General features: G+C 43.3%; 1 protein-coding gene across 1 annotated transcript in view; it reads right to left on the bottom strand.

Annotated features, from left to right (window-relative positions):
* The window catches only part of slc25a26 (solute carrier family 25 member 26), a gene marked incomplete at its 3' end in the record, with an annotated part of 55,909 nt that overhangs the window by 37,069 nt on the left and 140 nt on the right, over positions 1-18,700 (bottom strand). The window contains exons 2-3 of the mRNA XM_084061662.1: positions 16,339-16,495; positions 13,631-13,752 (exon numbers count right to left, since the gene is read on the bottom strand). Coding sequence (XP_083917788.1) covers positions 13,631-13,752; positions 16,339-16,495 — 279 coding nt within the window. The remainder of the gene's footprint in view (positions 1-13,630; positions 13,753-16,338; positions 16,496-18,700) is intronic.

Here is an 18,700-nt window from a genome sequence, read left to right as displayed (position 1 = left end):
GGGTGTTTGGGCAGAATCCTCTTATCTCCATAATTTTACTTTTTTTTTAATTAACTGTCAACACCCTACTGGATCATATCACAGCGTCACACAAACGCATCAAAAGTAGCAGATCTACAAGCTCGAAACGCAGCTTGTAGATCTGCTACTTTTGAATGCTACTTTTGAATTCAGAAAAAATAACAGTTTTGGACATGTCAGGTTTCGTCCCGACAGAGACAATTTATACCGCCACACACACACACCCCACCCTGCCCTTCTTCATGATACTAGGGGTGCAACAGTTCATCGAGTGAATGCATTAAAAAATCATTGATATTATCTCTCTCAGTGCCAATGAAAAAGTTTTTAAAAAGTGCTTAGGAAGCGAGATACAGCCTTTTTCAGTTATAAGTTAAACAAAGAGTGGATGGAGCTGCAAATCTTCAGATAATGATATCTTGGGTTCAGAACATTTTTTTCCCCAAAAAATATATATTTTTTATTTTATTTTTATTTTATTTTTTTAACTCGGGATTTTTCGTTCTGCCACTGAGGGCATTCAGAAAAAACTCGGGATAACTCGGGGCTTGGCACTGAGAGAGTTAATACAATTAGATATGTGTGTTTATTTTATTTTATTTTTTTTTTTATATACAGCAGCAAAGACAGTCGACAGTGTGTGTTTTGTAATAATAATCAAAATCTACAAAGTAACTAGTAACTAAAGTTTTCAAGTTTAGTGGAGTAATAAGTACAATATTTGTCTTTTGGAGTAGAAGTAAAAGCATGGAAAATTTGAAGTACTCCAGTAAAGTAAAAAATACCTCAAAATGTTACTTAAGTACAGTACTTGAGTACATGTACCTAGTTACTTTCCACCACTGCATTTAACAGATCAAAAAGGGGGGGGGGATTTTAAGGTCAAGCCATATAGTGTTGGAAGGAGGTGGTGTTACAAACTGCTGCTAACGCATGGAGGGTATAGAATGCAGAATGAACATTACTGTAGTTCATCCACGGTGAGGGTTGTTGTGGCTTGCCTGCGCTTAGCCCACTAAGACCGTGAACGCATCTGTGTGTCATTTTTAGATTTCTTCGGGCTGTTCAAAAATAGCAGATATACAAGCTTGTACATATGCTATTTTTATATATATAACATATATATATGTTTTTTTAAAGTGAACGTTTTTAACTCAAATCTTTGCTTCTGGGGGGATTCTACAAATGTCCTCTAAATCTTAACAGTTTTTTGAAAAAAACGTATATTTCTATATCAGTGGTGCTCAAACCTTTTTCATGTCAAGGACCACCCAAAATGACTTGAATTTGGCCGTGGACCCCCATCTCAAAATATGTTGTTCCAGGGACCCCCACAGAAGCACAAATCGGAGTTAAAAATGTTTAAAACATACATAAAGATTTGCACAAATTTTCACAATGAAAAAGAAAATAGCAGATCTACAAGCTCACAGCGCGGCACTCGGTGCCGCGCTGTGAGCTTGTATATCTGCTATTTTTGAATAGCCTAAAGAAATCTTAAAATGCCACACACAGATGCGTTCCCGGTCTTTAATGGGTTACACGACTCTTACGTGAAAGTCACTGTATCGAGCGGCGGGGCCGACGATTAGCACAAGTGTGAGCGTTTCACTTCAAACGGGCTGACCTGCTTCTCAGCGGACAAACACATCCAACGCTCATCAAAGAGTGATTCCAGCACGTCCCTCTCCTTCAAGAACAAAAGGTCTTTAAATGAGTGTCTAAAAAGGATAACGTCATTCCCATTAGTATTCCAGGTGAAGAAAAATCCACCATCACTCTTTTGGTACCTCCGGCAGATGTAACCGCAGTGCAACATTGCCACCAAGTGGGCAGAAAAAGCATCTGCACGTCGTCGCCCCCCCCCGTCCCCCCCCCCGTCCCCCCAATCTGGGCAGAGGATCCATTTCAAAAACATCTCATTTGCTCTTTCCCTTTTGGCCGAGTGAGTCGCTTGTTTAGAATACATTGTACATCATGTTTTTTCGGCCCCTGCCGAACGCAATTCTCCAAAGGGCTGGAATAAGACGGCTAAATAGAAAGAAAGTGGCTATGACAAGTAATTACTGCCGTAATTGGATGGGGGAGAGCCTGGAGTGAAGAGGGCCCTCTCTCTCTCTCTCTTTCTCTCTCTCTCTCTCTCTCTCTTCCCGTCACCTCGGAGGACAGGCCAGAATCATGTAGCAGAGAATCATTACGCCAAATAAATTAGGGATATTGTTTATTTGGGGGGAGGGGGGGGGGGTGGTAATTTGACACACTGGAGGAGGGTGATGCGAGGGTATGGAGGATAAAAAAAATCTCTTGCTCTGAAAGCAATGCAAAGTGGGGAAGGGGGGGGGGTCAGTGATATCGAGTCAGGGTGCTAAAAAAAAAGCCCTTGAAGGTTTGGATTAACCCATTAAGACCGGCGGGAACGCATCGGTGAAGTTTTTTTAGATTTCTTTTGGCTATTCAAAAATATCAGATCTACAAGCTTGTAGATCTGTTTTTTTATTTTTAAATCTTGAAAATGTGTGCAAATTTGTTTTTTTTTAAATACATAATTATATATAACATTTGTAACTCAAATCTTTGCTTCTGGGGGATTCTACAAATGTCTTCTAAATCCTAACTGTTATTTTGGGGGGGAAGAAAAACTTATGTTGCTATATATATCAGTGGTTCTCAAACTTCTTCATGTCAAGGACTCCCCGCAAAATTATATACTTGGCCGTGGACCCCCCCAACTAAAAATATTTTGTTCCAGGGACCCCCAGAAGCAAAGATTTGAGATGAAAATGTATATTCAATGATCTGCACAAATTGTCAAAATCTTTCAAAAAAATAGCAGATCTACAAGCTCATGGCGCGGCACTCGGTGCCGCGCTATGAGCTTGTAGATCTGCTATTTTTTGAATAGCCCAAAGAAATCTAAAGTGACACGGATGCATGCGTTCCCGGTCTTAATGGGTTAATATGGCTTTTATGGCGTGTGAAGGGGATATAGAAGTGGTGTGAGGTCTTGTTTTTTTTTTTGTTCCTCGACTTTACGCAGTGTTTTCGAGGGGCGGGTTGTAAGCGGGAGGATCTGTCAGGATGACAGATGTCCGTCTCTTTGCCTAGTGCCTAGTATATACCTACGTCGTCTCGGCCGTCTTTCTCAGTGTCTTCCTCGGCTTGTAAACCCGCGATAAACTTGTTCCCCGTCTTTTGCGTCCCCTGCCGACTGCCCGCCGTTCATCTTTATTTACAAGCTACGCAGAGTCGTCAAGCGGCCTTAACCCCATTAAGACCGGGAACGCATCTGTGCGTCCTTTTTAGACTATTCGAAAAATAGCAGATCTACAAGCTCACAGCGCGGCACCGAGTGCCGCGCTATGAGCTTGCAGATCTGCTATTTTTGGAAAAATCTTGAAAATGTGCGCAAATCTTTGAATATATATATATACATTTTTAACTCATATCTTTGCCTCTGGGGGTCCCTGGAACAAAATATTTTTAGAAGGGGGGGGGGTGTTCGCGGACAAATACATATCATTTTGGGGGGGTCCTTTGACATGAGAAAAGTTTGAGAACCACTGATATATAGCAACATAAGTATAACATTTTTAAAAAGGCATTTTGTAGAATCCCCCAGAAGCAAAGATTGAGTTAAAAATGTTCGCTTTGAAACTATATAAACGATATATATATTCGATATATATATTCAAACATTTTCACGATTTTTCAAAAAGAATTGCAGATCTACAAGCTCACACTGTAGCACTATGAGCTTGTATATCTGATTGATTGCTTGATTGATTCAATACAAGGTCAACTACAGTAAATAGGATTTTTTTTAAAAACAAGATTGGGGTCCTTTGTACTTAATTCATAGTGAGTAGGTACAATCTGCTATTTTTGAATAGCCAAAGAAATCTAAAAATGACACACTGATGTGTTCCCAGTCTTAAAGGGTTAATGAGAAGGCTTTGCCCGCCCTGTGGTCGGGAGTTTGCACGCTATCCCTTGGGCCCCGCCGTTGTAAATCCAAATGACGAACCGTGTTTTTTTTTATTTCCCAGGACTGGCCCGGTGAACAACAAGGGGCTGGGCGCTCAATCGTGGGCTTACTCCGGTACGGAATGGGAAATTAATCCATTAAGACCGGGAAAGCATCTCTGTCATTTTTAGATTTCTTTGTCTATTCCAAAAAAAAAGCAGATCTACAAGCTCATAGCGCGGCACTATGAGCTTATAGATCTGCTAATTTTAAGAACATTTGTGCAAATCTTTGAATGTATAATTTTTTAAGCGAATATTTTTAACTCAAATCTTTGCTTCTGGGGGATTCTACAAATGTCTTCTAAAATAGTTTTTTTGAAAAAACTTAAGTTGCTATAGTATCAGTGGTTCTCAAACTTTTCTCATGTCAAAGGACCCCCAAAATTATATGTATTTGGCCGCGGACCCCCCTCTCAAAACATTTTGTTCCAGGGACCCCCCAGAAGCAAAGATTTGAGTTACAAATGTTCGCTTTGAAAATGAATATATATATATTAAAAGATTTGCACACATTTTCACAATTGTTCAAAAATAGCAGATCTACAAGCCCGTAGCGCGGCACTCGGTGCCGCGCTACGGGCTTGTAGATCTGCTATTTTTGAATAGCCAAGGAAATATAAAATGACAGATATGCTGTCCCGGTCTTAATGGCTTAACGGAGACTCACGGGCACATTATCGGCATGGCCCGGCAAATCAATCTGGGGACCTAGTAAAGAGTCATTACCTCCCACTGTCCTCCCTTCCCTTGGCCCATCGCTCTTTCCAGCTCCTGGGCATTGAGCCACGGCGGTCAGTCCATCACTGCTGCATTATCATCATCAGACAGCACCACAGTGCAACAGGTGAAGGAACATGGTGGTGTGTGCGTGTGTGCGTGCGTGCGTGCGTGTGTGCGTGTGCGTGTGTGTGTGTGTGTGCGTGTGTGTGCGCGCGCAGCATTTGCAGCATTTGCTCGACGATAAATTGTCACTCAAATAATTGAGATTTCATTGTGTTTCTGTCATTGAACATTGAAACATTATGAATACAAAATTACATTTCCTTTTGGCTTGTATGTGACAAACAACACTTACTTTATACTTTCAAAGGAAGATTCATTGTGGAAATGGCAGATCTAAAAGCTTTGGAAATTTTGAAAATATATGAACATTTGTAATGGAAATGATTATGACGATTATGCAAACAAATAATTGCGATTAGGCGATTATGTAATAATTGTGACAGGCCTATGCGTGTGCAGACGCCGCTCGTTCTAATTAGAGTCATTTGGCTCTGAAATGTACCGCCATTGACCGCCGAGAGTATCTGCCAGTGTGTTCACAGAAGGAGAGCTTAGGCGCCACCATATGGTGAAGCTGCAGGCTAGACTGCTGACAGAAATGTCTAATTTGTTGGACGCGACCGTCTGAGCAGACTGTCCGACAGACAAGTGTTGGAAACTGGAGGCGATTATGTGGCAGAATAATGCGAGTGCTCAAACAATAAGCAAATCGGTTACAATTTGTGCCTGTGCCATGCCTTTGGCAAAGGAGTCTAATTGTTTTTGCCGGCTTTCAAAACATGGACGTGCTTCAACATAAGAGGTCCACATCAAGATTGTCTTTATCTATCTCAAGTAAATCACAGGAACTCCACACGTTATGCTCGATTGCTGAACACGACCATGATGGCCCAGCAATGGCTGACTACAAGAAGTCAGAAGCCCATTTGGAAACCCCTAAAATTCCCCACAGAGATATCTGTTAAATATCACTACCTATCTGTGAAGTACCACTACCTCTCTATGGCAAAAGAGCAGGGTTTTTTTTCTTTGAATATTCGAGAGGATCCGCCGATAGACTGCACACAATCTTGAGAACAAACCAGCGGGGAGGGACACTGCAACGTTGTCTTGGCAAAGCCTGAACAGGGTGTCTTTATAAGTCGTGTCAAAATGTAGCAGAAGTATGGCAAAGCCAATTTCACCCCGAACCCGGCTTTGATCACAGAGCTGATTCTGAGGCCAGAAGGCACGGTGACGCCAAGAAAGTCGAGAGAGGACGGACGAGGACAAAAGTGGGATGGAAAAAAAAGACAAGAGGAGAAAAAGACGCGAAGAGACAGGAACACTGTACGTCTCGCGGTTCCAAACCAACGGCCGATAAATCACAAAGCGTGGCGTTGTTTGGGCCGATGCATGGATTATTCCTCCGTGCCAAGTTAAGTGGCTGCCAGTTTCACACACCCCCCTCCCTCCCTCCCATCTTGCCATGTCACCCTGTATTTGCCACAACATGCTCCCGCAGATGGGTGGGGGTGGAGGGTGGAGGGTGGAGGGGTGGTTTACAGATGCGAGGGGAGAAGCCCCCGCCGTCGTGGCCTTGACAAATGAGCTTTCAGGGCAGACGTCAGGCGAATGGGAATGAAGATAAATCTGATCTAATGGCTGGATAACAGCCGGCTAGAACCTGACAGACGCCATCAGCTTACACATTCTTTATGGGAGCGTCTTGATGGGCCACAGAGACACACACACACACACACACACACACACACACACACACGGATGCTGCCATCCAAAAGGAGGCATTTCTCTTATCGTCTTCTTCTTACCTCTCTGGCTCGGCTGATTTTGTGACATCCGATCTGTTTCTGTTTCTGGATTTGTCTCCGAGCGTTGCGACAAACAGCGATTAGCCAACAGACCCCCGAACCCCCCCCACCGGCTGATATGTGCTCATCATTGTTTTATCAATTAGCCTACAGTACATTAGTTTGGCGATCCGCCGGAGCAAAAAGTACATTTGTGCACTGTGCGTTTCTGTGTTTGACGTCTTGCCTCAAATCAAAGAAACAAAAAATATATAAAAACATTGATTGATCCTGGAATGCATCTGTGTCATTGAAAATTCATCTTGAAAATGCGTGCAAATCCTTGAATATATATATTTTTAAAGCGAACATTTCTAACTCAAATCTTTGCTTCTGGGGGGTCCCCTGGAACAAAACATTTTGAGATGGGGGGGTCCGCGACCAAATGCATATCTAAAAATGTTTTCTAAATCCTAACAGTATGTTGCTATATCAGTGGTGCTCCAACTTTTTCATGTCAAGGACCCCCAAAATGATGTACTTGGCCGCGGACCCCCATCTCAAAATGTTTTGTTCCAGGGACCCCCCCCCCAGAAGCACAGATCGGAGTAAAAAATTGTTTGCTTTAAAACATATATAATCAAAGATTTTTCTCCACGATTCAGCAAATAGCCAAAGAAATCTTAAAATGACACAGATGCGTTCCCGGCAAAGCACGTGAGTGTTCTCTTCTCTAGAACGTCTCATCTTCATGTTTTGTGTGAGATGGGGTGGGGGGGTGGGGGGGGGCAATCGGAAGGTTCCCGGTTCGATCCCCGGCTCCCTCTGGGTTTAGTGTCAAAGTGTCCTTGAGCAAGACACTGAGCCCCTAACTGCTTCTCAGGAGCAGGTTGGTGCCTTGCATGGTTTTAGATTTGAGCTATAAAAGCATTATTTTACACTTTGGCTATTCAAAAATAGCAGATATACAAGCTCATAGCACGGCACCGAGTGCCGCGCTATGAGCTTGTAGATCTGCTATTTTTGAAAAATCGTGAAAATGTGTGCAAATCTTGGAATACATATCGGTTTAAAGTGAACATCTTTAACTCAAATCTTTGCTTCTGGGGGGTCCCTGGAACAAGATGGGGGTTTGCGACCAAACACATATCATTCTGGGGGTCCTTGACATGAAAAAGTTTGAGCACCACCGATATAGAAACATAAGTTTTTTTCAGAATACTGTTGGGATTTAGAAGACATTTGCAGGCTTCAGGTCTTAATGGGTTAATGCACATCGTAAAGCGCTTAGTTTCAAACTGGTTTTGTTGTTACAGGAACAGAGAGGGCACCGCTTAGCACTGTGCTGAGAGGGGCTGTAGACTAGAAACCCATCAATATATCGTTGCTGTCGGACAGAAACCTCTTGTCTCCATATTTTTACGTTTAGTTTTTTCGTAAATCGATGCCTTACTTGATCATACCACTGTGTCACACAAAAGTAATAAAAATATCAGATATACAAGCTCGAAACGCTGCGCGAACCGACGCGTTTTGATCTGGTCGATTTGTCGATCTGTGTCAGTGTTCATATACCAGCATACTTTCTGGCCGTCCCGAAATAGGCTCCATGCACAGCAGCCATATTATCGCTTCCTTCACAGGTGTTACCAATGATACTAATGAAGGCTCTGTTCCATTTAGTGTAGCACAGTAGTTGTCAGATTTTAGAATTTCAGATTTCCACGACCCCCATAACTCTGAGAGTGTACAAATGGAACCAAATGGACCCGTAAGGGTCCATTTGGTTCCATTTGTACACTCTCAGAGTTACACACCCGTAAAGGGCCATTTGGGAGTGTTTCCAGTGAGCCAACATGCACAATATCAGCACCCTGACTCCGTCTGACCAGAATGGAACAGAGCCTTCATTAGTATCATTGATAACACCTGTGAATGTCTTACAATATGGCTGCTGTGCATAGAGCCTATAAATCTCCACTTCACCTCCGAACACAACTGCGCTACGTCGACGACAAAAACGCCTCGCGTCGTCGACGCTCGTTCGTTACGTTACCGCCATTCATCTCTGAAACGTCGTACACGGTAAAAGAAAAACGGGCGATTCGGTGGCAGAACCTGGGAGATGTCAGCCTGCAAGTCAAGAGGTGTACAGTATTGTGTTATCGTCTATAAGAGGCTCTGTGTGTGTGCCTGTGTGTCCAGAACCAATTAGCGCAAAATTCCCCCACACACACACACACACACACACACACACACACACACACACACACACACACACACACACACACACACACACACACACACACACACACACACACACACACACACACACACACACACACACACACACACACACACACACACACACACACACACACACACACACACACACACACACACACTTTTTCTAGCATATCATTGCTGTCCGGCAGAAACCAGCTAACTCCATTTTTCCCCCCATAAATCAGTGCTATTGAACACCCTTTACATCTGTGTTTTGGGAGAAAAAAAACATTGAACCAATGAAAAGCATTAAAAAGCACTTCTGATAAAAGCAGCTAACTCCATTGGATCCTCAAACTTTCAGCTAAGTCCACCAAAGGGGGGTGGAGTTAGCTGGTTTTGCTCAGTCCAGGCTCCACCCCCTTTTGACCTCCAACCTCATTGTGAGCTTGGAGGTCCATTCAGCTGTTCTTATCAGTGATGAACAAAACCTCCTAACTCCACTTTGTTTCATTTCCTGAAAAATGAACATTTTGGCTGGTTTCTGCCAGACAGCACAGGTATATGTTTTAAACTTTTGGAAATGTTTCACTTACATTTTATAATGTAAGTCAACGCGGCAGATGAGGCTGAAACTTTGATTCGGATTCATACTGTAATAGATATTTCATAGATGACCGACGTCACAGGTTGCCCACGTGAAGTCTGAGATCTACAATGGAGCCACGCCGTTCACATGCGGTTCCCGAGATCCACAGGTTTCGATCATTTCAACCATGCACGTCTTTCGACCTGGTGTCCCTATTTTGGGCATATTATTGTCGGTGAAAGTAAAAAAAAAAAAAGATAGATATCCACAATTTTCTAAACTTAAGTATAGTGCTTAGGTGGTTAACCCCGTTAACTCATTCAGACGGGGAACGCATGTGTGTGTAATTTAGATTTCTTTGGGCTATTCAAAAGTAGCAGATATACAAGTTCATAGCGCGGCACTCGGTGCCGCGCTATGAACTTGTATATCTGCTACTTTTGAAAAATCTTCAACATTTGTGCGAATAATTAAATATATTTCTTTTTTTAAAGGGAACATTTGTAACTCGAATCTTTGCTTCATGGGGGTCCCTGGAACTAAATATTGAGATGGGGGTCCGTGGCCAAATACATATCATTTTGGGTGGTCCATGAAAAAGTTTATGCACCACTGATATTACAGCAACATAATTCAGAAAACTGTGAGAAGGACTCAGTGGTATGCGCCACAGTCTCAAGCCGGGAGGGAGTTTGATTTAGCTGCTAACGATGGCTGCACTGGTCAGGCAGCTTACCCCGTTTCAGTTAAAAAATCACACCCAGTGTGAAGTGGGCGGTGTTTGGTCATCACAACATGACTCACTTTAAAAAAAGGATAAATGACTTTTTTTAAAGTCCATACTGCTATTCATAGGGCTGCACATGTGTCATGTGTTTCCCTAGCCAATCACAGTCCTGAATTTGCAAAGTCAGCCAATCACATTACAGTTAGTGGTGATGACACTAGCTGTAATGTGATTGGCTGACTTTGCAAAAGTATCGATTTGCATTAACAATGGAAGGGTTAGGGGGTATACAAATCTTTTGGTCGGTGTCCAAAACTCACTTATAGGGGGCGGCTACACCGCCCCAAAAATACCCCACCTCATCCACCCCCCATGGATGGAGCAGTCTGAAACAGAAATTCAGAAAGCGGTGAGAACATACCGTTATTATGGGATCCTTGTCGGCCCACACGGTCCACCGAGGCCGAACACGCAACGAGGATAAACGGAAGGGGAAAAATGCGCCTTTGCCTCGCCGCGACTTATTTCAAACTGCGTTAACAGGTAACGAGGCAAACGGATGATGTGTGGATGCCGATTGCATCACCGGGTGCAGTTGGATGTTTAGGCCTTGTGTGCAACTGGGGGGGGGGGGGCAGTTCCGGGGTCAGCCTTTTATGGCTAAGCCCCGAAGATTACTGGTGCTTTGAACAAGACATAACCAACCAGGCCCCGGATGCGGTGGGATACCGGCTCTAGCTTCTCCTCAGCTCCGCTCGGACGATTTCTTCCCTTTGATGTGCTCAAATCCCTGCGACAGCGTGAAAAAAGGGGGGGGGGGGGGGGGGGGGAGGCAAGCCTCGACCTCCGTCTCACCTCTCTCACAGTCGAGTCATTCGAGAACCGCAGGTAGTTCATTGGGAGACGCCTATTTTTGCAGCTAGTGCTACAACGGGTGATTCTAATGATGTATTTCAAATGAGAAGGGAACGATAATGTTGTTGCTATAATATCAGTGGTTCTCAAACTCTTTTTTTCATGTCAAGGACCACCCAAAATGATATGCATTTGTCCACGGACCTCCGTCTCAAAGTATTTTGCCCCCAGAAGCAAATTTGAGTTAAAAATGTATATAAATATATATTTCGTCTTTCAAAAATAGCAGATCTACAAGCTCATAGCGCGGCACTTGGTGCCGCGCTATGAGCTTGTATATCTGCCATTTTTGAATAGCCAAAGAAATCTAAAATGACGCCGATGCGTTCCCGGATTGAATGGGTTAAAGGTCAAAGCATGCGAGTGTTCTCTCATCTTCATAACGTCTCATCTTCATGTTTTGTGTGAGATGGTCACAGTCAGTCATTCGATGTCGTCATGTCGTCCAGTCAACCCTAACCCAGGTAGTTATTGAGAGACGCCTATTTTTGCAGCAGCAAGTACAAAGGGCGATTCTAATAACGCATCACAAACGAGAAGGGAACAATAATGCAAGATGAGACAAAAATCACGAGCTCGAGTACAGTAGTACCCTCTGATCCCCTGCGGTCTGAAACATGGCGTGCTAAAAAAAACACAACGCACACCCACACGGGGGCATTTCATAAACATGGAAAACATGTAAAAACGACCAATCCGAAAAGTCATGAATACTAAAAACCAAAAATGTTTGCAGCAAGCTGAGGTGGTATAGCAGGAGGGGGGGTATCCCTCCTTCCATCCATCCATTCCTCCCCTCTCCCCGCTACCCCCTACTCTCTCATGCCAATGGAAACACCCCATAGTCCCACGATGGTCTCGGATTCCTTGGGGCTAACTGCAGGAAAGCGGGATGAGGGAGGGAGGGGGGGGGGGGGGGGGGGGGGGGTGGACCGGCTGAGGAAATTGTACCACTCCTCGTGGTGCTTTCAAGTCCAAGAAATTCCGTGCACACAAAATTGGTGGAGTCTGAGGGGGGCCTGAGCTTGGGAAAACAGCTAAGTCAATAGGCAGCAATGAATTCTTATTTACCCAGCTGGGAGGGAGGGAGGGAGGGAGGGAGGGGGGATAATGGGACGAGACAGAAGAAGAAGAAGAAGAAGGCCCCTGAAGTCACCCAGCTGGGACAGCAGAGGCCAATGTGCCAAAACCACATTCTACTTACTTCCTCCCTCCCTCCCTCCCTCCCTCCGTCTGTCTGATCGCTCCTCACATAGCGATCTGCTGGATTCGCAGGGGCGATCACAGAGCAACAAGACTACAAGTGACTCAAAACCTGTTTCCCCCTCTGATCAACGGCCTTTCTGTTTTTTATCAAGTTCTATTACTGGCCAACAAGGAGAAGGGGTGGCAATAAGCTACACTAATAGAGGCTCCACATACCGTAGAGGGCAGGGCTTAGCGACATCAGTGTGAGCCTAATGCCACCTGCCGTTCCCGGCAGCCTTGTGTAAACACACTTAAAGTACCAAAAGTAAAAGTACTAAAATGTTTGAAAATAGCCGATCTACAAGCTCACAACGCGTCGCGATGCGACGCGTTGTGAGCTTGTAGATCGGCTAGTTTCAAATAGTCTAGGTCTAAAATAAGGCTAAAGTGGTTAATGTATGTTTTATAATGTAATAATGTATATCTGCAAAGTAACTAGAAACTAAAGTTTTCAAATAATTGTAGTGGAGTAAAAGTACAATATTTTCCTCCGAGATGTAGTGGAGTAGAAGTAAAAGTACCGGTATAGACAATTCGAAATACTCCAGTAAAGTAAAAGTACCTCAAAATTGTACTTAAGTACAGTACTTCAGCAAATGTTACTTTGCATCACTGCTGGGGGGGCTAAAATGTCTATAAAAATGTTGACCTTCAACATTTTTATAGACAACAATTTTTCTGCCAGGGCACACCTTTCATAGCCAAAAGGCCCCAGGGCACACCTAGATATACGGTGTGTATATATATATATATGTATATTTTTACAGCAACATTACAGGGTACACTGTGTACCCTGTAAAGTGTTTTAACACATTGACTGCCTGAGATTAAAACATAGTTTTTCATCCCCATGCCAGCGTTATATTGACGATCTTTGGAGAGCTGCAGGATATTCAAAGATTTGCACAGTTTTCACAATTTTTCAAAAATAGCCAAAGTGTAAAATAATGCTTTTTAGCTCACATCAAGAAGTGACACAGATGCGTTCCAGGTCTTAAAGGGGTAAACGAAACACTGAGGAGCAAAACTGTTGTGCGGACTTGTACTCTCTTCTGTCAAATCTGTCATTTTGTGTCCAGCACCAGCATCGAACTGGATGTGCACAACCCACTTGTTTTTTGCACTAGATAAAACGATAGACCATATTATGGTACAAAGAAGAAAAGAACAAATTGAAGAATGAACAATAGAAGAGTTAATACCCACAGGAGTGGAGGTAGAGTAAGAGAGAGAGAAGGGTCAGGGAGAGAGAGAGAGAGAGAGAGAGAGAGAGAGAGGTCAGGGAAAAAAAGACTTGGGCCTTACGGTTTCTCCCAGGGAGGCGGCCAGCATGTGAGTGACAGGTGCCATGTGGGGCGCGGCCAACGGGCCGGCGGCGTCTCCGAGCAGGGACTTGGTGCAGTCGTAGGTGACGAAGAACGCAGCGGCTGAAACCAAGCAGAACCGCGGCCGTTAAAGGCCCATTAGTCAACCTGCATACGGCAATTAATATCTCTCACTGCCACTGACAGGGGAGACGCAGAGGTGGTGAGTGACTGTGAAAGAGAGCGCGTGCGTGTGCGTGTGCGTGTGCGTGTGTGTGTGTGTGTGTGTGTGTGTGTAAGTTGCGCATGTCCCACACAGAGAGAAAGTCCTGACTCTCCAGCAAGTATAAAACAAAGGAATGAAGTGACGCACGTTGAATTCATTAGAAAAACTGCAGCAAAAGCCCGTTACTCCATTCAATGACTGGGGTATTTAAAGCTCAACCTTTCTCTGACTCGCTCGATATGCAGTTATTAAACTGTATATCAGACACGCAAATTAAGAGGAGAGATCATTTCTCTTGTATGACATTGAGCCTGTGGCATATTAGCGTCGCCCATCATCAAATGTAGATACACACCTTTTCAGAAAACAGTATTACTATGATAACTGTAATCTCGCATTGTCTTTTTTCCCCCCATTCTAGCTCAAAATGATTCCCTTTAAAAGAAAACATAACACAATTCAAGTTATCCCCATTTTCTCATGTCGTCTCTGTCGGGTGGAAACCTCATATGTCCAAAACTGCTACTTTTCAGGATTGAAATTCAAAAACAGCAAAAGCAGCAGATCTGCAAGCTCGAAACGCGTCGCTTCGCGCCGCGTTTCGAGCTTGTAGATCTGCTACTTTTGATGTTTTTGTGTGACGCTGTAGTGTGATCAAGTAGGGCGTTAATTTACGAAAAAACACCAAAAGTTAGAATAATGGAGATGAGAGGTTTCTGCCCGACTCTGCCCAGAGTCACCCCATAAATAATGAAGAGGACAGCAGCTAGCTCTGTGGACACGATGACAGTCCTCAGGAGGATTTACGACTCGGGCTCATTTTCCACTTTGAAAATGTTCACACTTCACACTACAATGACTTTTTTAAGTTTAAAGAATAAAAAAACGCTGGCTGGATCCCACAAAGTCAATTACAGTCGGTCTCTAAGTTTCTTATTAATGGCGTGTGACTGTTGGCACTGCAGTGAGACTAAACACACTAGTATAGAACTGTATGCTATGCAGCTAAATCCCCAAAATGCTAGAAAAGCGCAGATCCCCGCCAGACCGGGTTGCCCTACCCAGGGCTGTGTCAGTCGCAGGGTGCAGCCGTCATGACACGAGGAAGCTGCGGGGGGGGGGGGGATAGAGTTTGTACGACAGACGGTGCAACTTTCCGCGCTAGTTGCGGCCCCTGTGGGCTGAAGAGAAAGCACTTTTGGAGGTGGGCTCTATAGTATATGCCATGTATGTCCTGATGAAGATCTGATTGATCGAAACGTTAACAGCGCAATAAAAAAATACATTTTTCACCATTACCAGTGTGCAGATTTTCTCTTGGGCTCTATAGTAGCCTCTCAACGCGTGATTCCAGGTTGAGGATGACTGGACGTTGTCTTCAAGATGACGCTGGTTGCTTGTTTCTTATAGACGCCAGGTTCTATGGAAGAAACAAGCAACCAGCGTCATCTTGTTCTGAACTAACGGTGGCTCGTTCACGACATTCAGTGCATGTTTGAGTATCATGAGACTCCACTATGAGCAGGAGTAGAGAAAAAACGAACTTTGCATCGGTTATATTAGGCGAATTTCAGCCTTCCACGCGCCTCCCATTATGCCAACGGAGGGGGTCTCCAGACTGGACGATAGGGGAATCTCTGGAATAACTCAACGGCCCTTTCTACGTTGGTGAGTGATTAGCGACACATCAAAGATAACACTTAACATGTCCGGATCTCTCCTTTAAATGTGGTATACTCAACTTTCCACGAGTTTCCTTAAATGTTCTTTGGTAATAATAATTGCCGTTCGACATGTCTGTGCACTGCGCCTCGGTGCACTGACCGACCCAACTCAGAAGCCATGTTGTCCAGTATGTTTGACTCCGAACACTGATGAAAACGACAACGGTGGATCGCTAAATAATACCTACTACACGAGGCTAAGTGAGGCGAGACGAGTCGGACGAGGCGAGTGTTACTGCCAGTAAACTGTTGATTGTTATCTGAAAGCAGTGAGGGACAATACAGAGGGCAAGCACAGAGGCAGGGAGCAGCAATACATTCCACCCTCCAAGGTGTGTTGCTTTTACTGACCAGAGATCACGTGACCAGAAGAAAAAAACGATCGTCTGCTGCCATGTTAAAGGATTTACAAAAGTATGTTTTTTCTCGGATTTATGTTGTTTTGCCATAGTTCTGGAATGGAGGATCGCGTCGGGCCAATGTTTTTCCCCTGACGCTACATATACATATATATATTATTATATATATTACTATATTATCAAAAATGCTTTTGTTTTTTTTACATGAATCATCGCTTCTGAGGATCCCTGGCACAAAATCTTTTTGAGATGGAGGGGGGGTCCACAGCCAAATATATATCATTTTGGGGGTCCCTGACATGAAAAAGTTTAAGAATCCCTGTACGTACAGTACATAGATTAGAATTAGAGTTGACCCCATCGTGCTACCTTAGCATAGTGTGTATAAAGAGTGCCTTACCATTAGGGAAGGAGCCTACGGCAGCAGATGGGACACCGGCATAGATTCCCCTGAAGCCTCCGGCCTTCTGGAAGCCCTGCTGGCTCTGTAGTCTGGTCTTAATGGTGTCCAGTGGGAACAGGGTCAGGTCTACACACATGCCCGCACAGCCCCCTGCCTGGGACATGGAACATCATCACACGGAATGGTTATCATCATCATCATCAATTTAAGACCCAAGGCCGATTCTAAAAATGTCTTCCAAATCCAGTTTTCGGAAAAACCTATGTTGCTATGTTAGCGGTGCTCAAACATTTTCATGTCAAGGACCCCCACAATTGTATGTATTTGGCCGCGGACCCGCATCTCAAAATATTTTGTCCCCCCCCCCCAGAAGATTTGAGTTAAAAATGTTCGCTTCAAAATATATGTATTCAAAGATGTGTCACAAATGTAAGACTTACATGTTACATGTGACTTACATGTGTCACACTTACATGTGACACGTGTGCTATATATATAGCACATTTGCTATTCAGAAATAGCAGATCTACACGCTCATAGCGCGGCACGAAGTGACACGCTATGATCTTGTATATCTGCTATTTTTTAATAGCAAATGTGCTATATATAGCTAAAATCTAAAATGACAGATGCTTTACCGGTTTTAATGGGTTAACTCAAGACCATATTCACATGGTATGGAGCACAGATTCATAAATAGACAGTATACAGTATACAATATACAATACATAACAATATTCGTACAGACGTAGCAAAAGGCATGGCATGCATTATTTGAACAGAGGTAGAACATTTTTCAGAAAAGCACCCAATTTACTAATAACTTTTGGCTTATCAGATTGCAGTAATAAAATGTATTTCAACATAGATGGGTGAGATAAATAGTCCTTTGGTTATATATATAATATATATAATATATATATATATATATATATATATATATATATATATATATATATATATATATATATATATATACACACACACACACACACACACACACACACACACACACACACACACACACACACACACACACACACACACACACACACACACACACACACACACACACAGCGCCGCACAAGCTTGTAGATCTGCTATTTCTGAAAAATAGTGAACATTTATGCAAGTCTTTGCTTCTGGGGGTCCCTGGAACAACATATTTTGAGATGGGGGTCGGCGGCCAAAAACATATAATTTTGGGGGTCTTTGACATGAAAAAGTTTGAGCACCACTGATATAGCAACATACTCTGATATAGTCATAATCCTAACAGAAAACTGTTAGGATTTGGAAGGATTTGGAAGGCAGTTGTAGAATCGGCCTCAGGTCCTTAATGGGTTAAGTGGTTTAAGTCAGTCAGGAAGTCATGGATTTACTCATCTCCTGTAGCTTTCTGGTTCACATTCACCACAAGCTCAGTATCTGAAACACTGGAGGTACTGTTTACAATCAGAATCGGATGGCATTCTGTTTTCACGGACTAAATCCCAGTCCTAACGCTCATGACTAAATGTCTAACCTCATCTTTACTTCCCAGGGTCCCTCTCAAGCTATCGCCATTATATGGTAAAGGTGGTACTTAGCCCTGGTCCAGAGAGTTCTCTCTAACACCCTGCCAGGCGCTGGGCTCTGCGCTTGTACAAGGAATTCTACTGCCCTGCAAGGGCTCCAACAGTAGTGAAAAAATAAACTAAACCATTTCACTACACACCTAAACAAAGGCTGTTTTGTGTTGTTGAAAGTCTGTTCTCGGAGAGAACCAATGCTGTACATTATGCAGACATAACACAGCTACAACTTGTAACATTAGGTGTAGAGACTAGAGATGCTTTTAGGAATAACCCTTAGAGGTGTAGCATCTCGTTTTCTAGGGGGTCCTATTAGAACAATGATAAAACAGATACACATTGAGACAAAACATTTAACAACAGAACAACATTATACAACCATACAAAACCAAATGTGACGAAAACAAGTTAAAACAAACAAAGAGATTGAGAAATAATCAAGCGATCGTGATGATGAGCTTGTAGATCTGCTATTTTTGAAAAATCTTGAAAATGTCTGCATGTCTTTGAATACATATATATTTTTTAAGCAAACATTTGTAACTCAAATCTTAGCTTTTGGCAGTTTTGGGGGTCCCTGGCACAACACATTTTCAGATGGGGGTCCACAGACAAATGTATATCAATTTAGGGGTCCTTGGCATGAAAAAGGTTGAAAACCAATGCAGTAACAGTACAGGATTAGGTGAGCAAAACGACACAACAGACGATAACACTCCAGTTAAAGCTATATTATGGTTGGATAAAAGCAGCTGAACTAATAGCTGATTTAGGATTAAAGATAA

The sequence above is a fragment of the Gymnoscopelus microlampas genome (assembly GCF_963454915.1).
Source record: "Gymnoscopelus microlampas genome assembly, chromosome: 7".
Taxonomy (NCBI): Eukaryota; Metazoa; Chordata; class Actinopteri; order Myctophiformes; family Myctophidae; genus Gymnoscopelus; species Gymnoscopelus microlampas.
This window is presented reverse-complemented; position numbering and strand designations above follow the sequence as displayed.